Source organism: Primulina tabacum, chromosome 17 (assembly GCF_025594145.1).
Source record: "Primulina tabacum isolate GXHZ01 chromosome 17, ASM2559414v2, whole genome shotgun sequence".
NCBI lineage: Eukaryota > Viridiplantae > Streptophyta > Magnoliopsida > Lamiales > Gesneriaceae > Primulina > Primulina tabacum.
The window spans coordinates 13,811,974-13,819,202 of NC_134566.1; the positions used below are offsets into that span (position 1 = coordinate 13,811,974).

At 31.9% G+C, this 7,229-nt stretch overlaps 1 protein-coding gene across 1 annotated transcript; it reads left to right on the forward strand.

The window, feature by feature from the left end:
• Nucleotides 1–2,401: 2,401 nt before the first annotated feature.
• Nucleotides 2,402–4,061, forward strand: LOC142531117 (mitogen-activated protein kinase kinase 5-like). The gene has a single exon (XM_075637152.1). It carries the CDS (start codon nt 2,622–2,624, stop codon nt 3,573–3,575), a length of 954 nt encoding a protein of 317 aa, XP_075493267.1. The 5' UTR covers nt 2,402–2,621; the 3' UTR covers nt 3,576–4,061.
• Nucleotides 4,062–7,229: the final 3,168 nt, after the last annotated feature.

Consider the following 7,229-nt stretch of genomic DNA (forward strand, 5'->3'; position numbering starts at 1 on the left):
TGCTTGATTTTAAGAAAAATTTACGTATATACATGTTTTTATAAGTGATGAATATGATCACATGTTTTGAATGATAGGAGTTGGTTGTGACTAACACGAATACGAATACGATGACATGTAAGGCCAAGGCTCAGTGGATGGAAAATACTGTCGCTGATGTCTCCGCCGTCGGGTACCACGGTTATACGTATATGGATCCATCGAATATAGCTGCTACGATAGAGCTGATACGAAAGTCACAACTAATGAATGTAATTCAATTAAAGAAAATGAACACGTATATGATGATATTTTGAGACATGTTTTGACACGTTATACTTTATTACGTTACATTTATATTCATGTTTTTTTAAGATCGTGAAATGTATATTGATTACAGTATTTTTCACTATTGCATGTTATGTATATGTACTTGTTATAACGTTTATAGTGTGTTGAGTCTTTAGACTCACTAGATGTGAATGATGCAGGTGAGCATATTGATGAGGTGACTGAAGGTGCCGAGGACTAAGTAGGCAGGGCTGGATGTGCGCACGCTAACCCGAGGACCTTATTTTTTCGCACATCATGTTTACGAGTTAGGATAGATTATGGATATTTTCATACTCTGCCATTTTTATATGTTGATGGTTGTCATGATTTTTGTATGTTTGACTTTTGAATCACGATGTTCGACCGTCTAGGGTTTGATGTTTTGGGAATATTTTTAACTGCAATATTTTTACCAGTATTTGAATATCCTTATTTTAAAATGTGTGTTTTAAGCAGTTATTGCATGCATGCTTGTAAATGTTTATTTCAAAATTTATCTTTTGAAAAAAAAATAGTAGCAGACGTTTCATTAATATTGGTGTTGGCACAGTATCTTAGAAGTCATCAAAACTAGCATGCATTGCTAGATCGACTATGAAATCTGAATTCATAGCAATATACAAGGCTGCAGAAGAAGTATGATGACTTCGTAATTTTCTGGAAGATATCACATGTTGGACAAGTCCAGTGCCTACAATAAACAACAATTTTTAATATAATCCAATCTCTTTCTAATGTGGCAACTTTTATCCCTAATAGTCTCGATGCTATATTAATAAGTATACTTGCACAACATTTTGAGTATATGAAGTCAATTAATTATAGATGTTAAAGAAATTTCTAAATTGTAACATATTTTTCATGCGCAATGGCGAAGCCAAAGATGCTCCTCCCCTAAAATTTAATTTTCCGGCATATACATACATACATATATATATATATATATAATTAAAATAGATTAAAAATATAATTTGGTCACCTACATTTGAAAACCCTTATAAATTTGTTGGTTAATTCGATGAAATTGAAATTCTATTATTGATAGGAACACTATATTATTATTATTATTATTATTAATGACGAGTAATATAAAATGTAGGTTTCATTGAAAGTTGTCACGCACAAATTGGGAGAAGGGACTTAACTTGTTCACACGCATTTGGTCGCCTCATTGTCAGTCTGCTCAAATCCATTTCATCTTTCGTGTGCTCACGCACCTTCATCCACACTCATTATTTCATACATGTTTTTAAAATTTCAAATTCCTCCAATCTTTTTTTATTATTGTAAGTAAAATTATAAGTAATTCAGCTAATACAAATTTTATGGCACAAGTGTAATTTTATCAACATTTGGATCAATTTCTTGTTTACGTTAGACATTTTCAATATCTCGGTGACACAAATCTTTATCTGTGAGACTGGTCGATCATGCCGATGTTCACAATAAAAAGTAATACTCTTAGCATAAAAAAGTAATACTTTTTTATGGATGACCCAAATAAGATATTCGTCTCACAAAATACGACACGTGAGACCGTCTCACACAAGTTTTTGTCGTACAATTTTCATCGTTTAACAGTAAATAGAAAAGTAATACCTATGTTTGATTTCATTAATTGCTAGCAAGCTATTAAGAAAATTTTTCGTGCTAAAAATCAGACATTAATTTAATTTTCAATTAACTTTGTTTCGCTAGAATCATGCTGACATATAGGTAGTAACTTAATAATAGATCCAAGAAACCAAAATTGACTTGGACGGATGAGGTGCGTAAAGATACATGGAGCCTACGTAGCAAAATTATAATTTGACACTTGGAAACAATAATCTCATGGATCATTTGTTTCAAAAAATAATAAGAATAGGTTTTGTATGAGACGATCCTACGAATCTTTATATGTGAGACGGATAAATCCTATCGATATTCACAATAAATAGTAATACTTTTAGTATAAAAAATAATATTTTTTCATGGATAACCCAAATAAGATATTCTCTCGTAAAATACGACACGTTTGACCGTCTCACGTAAATTTTTGTCAATTAATAAATCATTATGGAAGCAAAAAATGAAGAAGAAGAGGGGAGAAACAAAATTAGAAGATTATACAGTTGGCTAATTGCATGATTACTCTGAAATTGCTTGATTTGAACGCATCACCACACTCTATAAATAGTTTGATCGATACATGTGAAGGCAATCTCGAACTTGACGTAGCAGAGTTGTCTTCAGTTGGCCGTTCATAATTCTGATCACCTGTGTTTTTTGGTGAAAAAGATTGATTTTTTAATCACACTGAGTGTGTGATGACACCCTTCCAACCACCGTCTGCCGCCAAACGCCCGCGGAGGCGCGTCGGCCTAACCCTCCCTCTTCCCAATCGCGACACTTCGCTTGCGGTTCCCCTCCCTCTTCCGCCCGCATTCTCTAACTCTCAGCCTTTGCAGTATTCCGAGCTGGAGCGTGTGAGCAGGATTGGTAGCGGCGCAGGAGGTACTGTCTACAAGGTTCTCCACCGTCCCTCTGCCAAGTTCTACGCACTTAAAGTGATGTACGGCCACCACGAAGATGCCGTGCTCGTTCAGATATGCCGCGAAATCGAGATTCTCCGTGACGTCGACAATCCCAACATCGTCAAATGCCACAACCTCTTCGATCACAACGGGGAAGTTCAAGTTCTTCTGGAGTATATGGACAGAGGATCTCTGGAGGGTACACGCATCTCCCATGAACCCTCTCTATCTGATCTCACCCGACAGGTTCTCTCCGGATTGCACTACCTTCACAAGCGCAGAATCGTTCATCGTGACATCAAACCCTCCAACTTGCTGATAAATTCACGCAGAAACGTAAAGATAGCTGATTTCGGCGTGTCCCGGTTCTTATCTCAAACGTTGGACCCTTGTAATTCGTCGGTCGGAACAATAGCGTACATGAGCCCGGAAAGAATTAACACTGATCTTAATCACGGTAAATATGACGGATATGCCGGTGATATATGGAGTTTGGGAGTCAGCATTCTTGAATTTTACTTGGGAAAGTTTCCGTTTTCCGTTGGACAGCAAGGAGATTGGGCTAGTCTAATGTGTGCCATTTGTATGTACCATCCGCCGGAGGCTCCCGCCTCCGCGAGCAGAGAGTTTCGAGATTTTATCGCTTGTTGCCTTCACAGAGATCCCACGAAGCGATGGACCGCTGCAAAGCTGTTGCGGCATCCTTTTATCACGCTGCATGTGTCGCCTGGGAGTATAAGTAATTAATTTGGGGATTTTCTTTGTACTTCTATGCCGGTTTACGGATAGTTTTCTTGCTATATTTACGTTGGGTACATGATAGATCAATCTTGAAACTATTATCAACATCGGTCAATTCTTGCTTCTTTCATTCGGGACTAATTGGACTTTTGATCATAAGTTTGCAACCACCTCTATCCAATTCAATGAAAAGTTGCAATTTGGTGATGGTGGTGAAGAAGCAAACTCAATGTGACAGAAACTTGATTGGCGGCTTGATACATTTTAGGCATACTCGACCTGGTTTATATAGCATTTTGGTTGGAGTAGTATCCATATTTATGTACTCTCCTACAAAGCCTCACCATGGAACCACAATGAGAATTTGGCTTATCATTGAAGGACAAAACAGAATGATCCCCGGGTTCATTTTATCATAGATTTGATATCAGAAAGGACTTGTTACCTTATAATTATGTAGTGTACATGAATAAGTAGCTGAAAATCTTGCAAAACCCCTTTACTTCAAGAAGTATGTTTATTTGTTAATACCTTGTGATTCATCTTACACTAAAGTTTCAAGTTTGAAACAATGTCTTAGGTTCGAGACTCTGCTGTAACAAACGTCTCCCATATTAAATAGTAAAAAAAAGTACATCTATTCCACAAATTTCAACTTGTAGCTTTGGAATAAGGGGGAGTGATAACATTGATTCAAAGAAAATAATAGACTCACACCTAAATGTTTCAATTTTTTTTTTTTGGTTGATTAATTTATATTATAGAGCTAATAAAGTCTATTTGCAGTAAAAAAAAATTATTTTAAGATATTATTGTTCAAGTTGTAAACATATAACTTTTCAATCCTAAAGTAAATGAATAACATGAGTGATTCTTCTTAAAAAAATTATACCTCATTTTCTTATCTTTGATTCCTCTGTTTTAGTACAAGGACACTGCCTTCTAACTGCTCTTCCAATCAGACGTGAGGTAGGGACCCGTTGCGGCAGATTCCTAATTGGGCTCTCTGTTGCTTGTCCGTCAAGCCTTTTTCTCTATTGATGGATATGTATATATTGTGTATACAAGGGAAAAAATCAATAATAATAACAAATTGTTGTATTTTAATAATGAAAAAATTAGTACATATTTTAATATTTACTCTACAAACTAATTATTCGACCCATGAACTTCCTAAAGATATATATATATATACGCTAGAAAAGTGCACGTGCTTTGCACGTGAGCAACTAAATTGCTGGAAATATAAGTACGAAATTTTGATAATATTTAAATGAATTAAAATATGGCTAATAGCATTTATTAATTGAAACAAACCAAACCACAAAATCAAAAAATCATGACCAAAGACGGTATAAGAATCGGAGAAGTTATCTTATCCACATGACACACTTTTCAATATACTTCTTTGTTGATTTTGATAACTCAACAACTCTTTGTCATAGTTTGTTATAATATACATATAACCATTTTGGTATACTCAGCAAGTATATAATCGTCTTTAACATCTATTATGTTATTTAAAATCTTCATCTGGGATCTGACATGCTCGTAGTTTACTTCCCTATCAGGACGTTTTTTCGTTTTTCTACATTTTTTTTATCCAGTAATCTTATTTTCCAAATATTTATTTTATTGTTGAATGATTTTTCAGTTTTTGACAATCATCAACTATAACTCATAAGAATAAATGTTGTTTTTAGTCGTGATTGGTTTTTACTTATGACTAAAAATATGTATAACCTATATATTCTTCAACACATAACCAATGAATGGTGCTGTAATTTCTTCAAACATTGTGATATTTGTAATATCATTTTTATATATTTAGTATCAATATTATCAACATATAGCTATACGTTTAATAAATTTTTAACAATTATTTCTCAATCAATGTTAGAAAAAAACTTGAAAATCTTTTCAAATGACTATATCTTAGAACTGTGTCATCGTTTAATTTGACGCAATTCAGAAAAGTCGTTTCGTTCGTCATTTTTTAGAAGATTTGGAACAATGATTGCGTGAATCATATCATAGGGATGATATAGTTTCAATCTCATAAATAAAACTAATTTTATTCTATCGAATTTAAATTTTGTTTTATAATATTTTATATATTGTGGAACGACATACAAAATTAATTATTGTATTTTAAAAATCTTGAGAAGGACAAACGTAATTAAGATATATATATATATATATATATATATATATATATATATATATATATATGAGATATCATTCAAATATATATATCAAAGTATTTGTCTTATTCAATATCTCATCTAATAATACAACTCTTTATATTTCATGAGCATCTTATAATATACAAAATTAATTTGATGAAATATTGTATAATTCAATTTAAATTTCACTATTCAGCTAAGTGAATTTATTTGGCTAGTAGTTCTATATGTTACCATCATATATCTCATGAATTAGTTTGTTAGCCACTTTAACTAAAAAAATAGACAAAAACAACCTCTTAGCCACATCGAAATCTATCGAGATAATTTTAGAAGAAATAAAGTGCAACTGGCTCAATTTCCCAATTTACTAAAAATGTACAAAATTGATATATTGTGTCCACAAAGCTTTAGAATTTTCTCATACCATTAAAAATAGAATGAGAATTATACACAATTTTTTTAAATGTATTTCTTTTTCTGAATGAAATTTTTTTTCTTTTTGTTTATTCTTTGAGAAATATTGATATTTTATATGGCATCAATATGTTGCAAACCATGAAGTACCAACATAATCACTATATAACCCTTAAAGGTTTACACATATAATTTTCCAATTTTTTCTTCATTGTGCTGCGTTGAAATTTAAATATGAATCATTCTTGATCTTAATATTTTGCTTTATATACGCCTTCAAATATATATGTATATGTTTCATGTCACTTAGTTAGACCTAATTTCAAATATCTAAAAAATGTGTTTGAATTATATCATACAGAAATAGGAACATAGTAACACGCAACATTATTTTTTTTAACATGTTTTTTTCGTCCACTATGTTTGTTATAAATTTTTTGTTCAAAATTTGATTCATTTCTTAACTACATGTATGAAGAACCAATAAATTATATAATTCACAGAAATCATATATTACCCTCTTCTAGAACATAAGACCCAAAATATGTGGCTTTGATTGGTGTACTCTCATACATATTTTCATATAAACAACAAGACAAATAATAGAATATCAGAAAAATCAATTGCCGCCAACAATACTAAACAAAATGAATTTAAAAAATTCATGACACAAACAACCTCCATAACAAAATGATAACTCAAAGTTCAAAAATAATTTATTTAGTACAATAACAAAGAAATTGAAGTATATACGAGCAACAAAAAGCAATTACTCTCAAATTAAATACCAACTCATATTATTCAAAATTTTTATAAATTTTTCAATACTTTTTTTCAAATAAAGAGAAGGCGCCTTATTAACGTCAAGGTTTCATTAATATTTTACTTTTTAAAAAAACACACATAGGAAAAAATGGTGCTTCAAAATCATCATGAAAAATCCTTTAATAAAACCTTAAGAAATAAAAATATAATACGAAGTCACACAATTTTCCTTAAATCAAAGAAAAATATTAGACAGTTGACAAAATATATCTGGCAACGACAAAACATACGT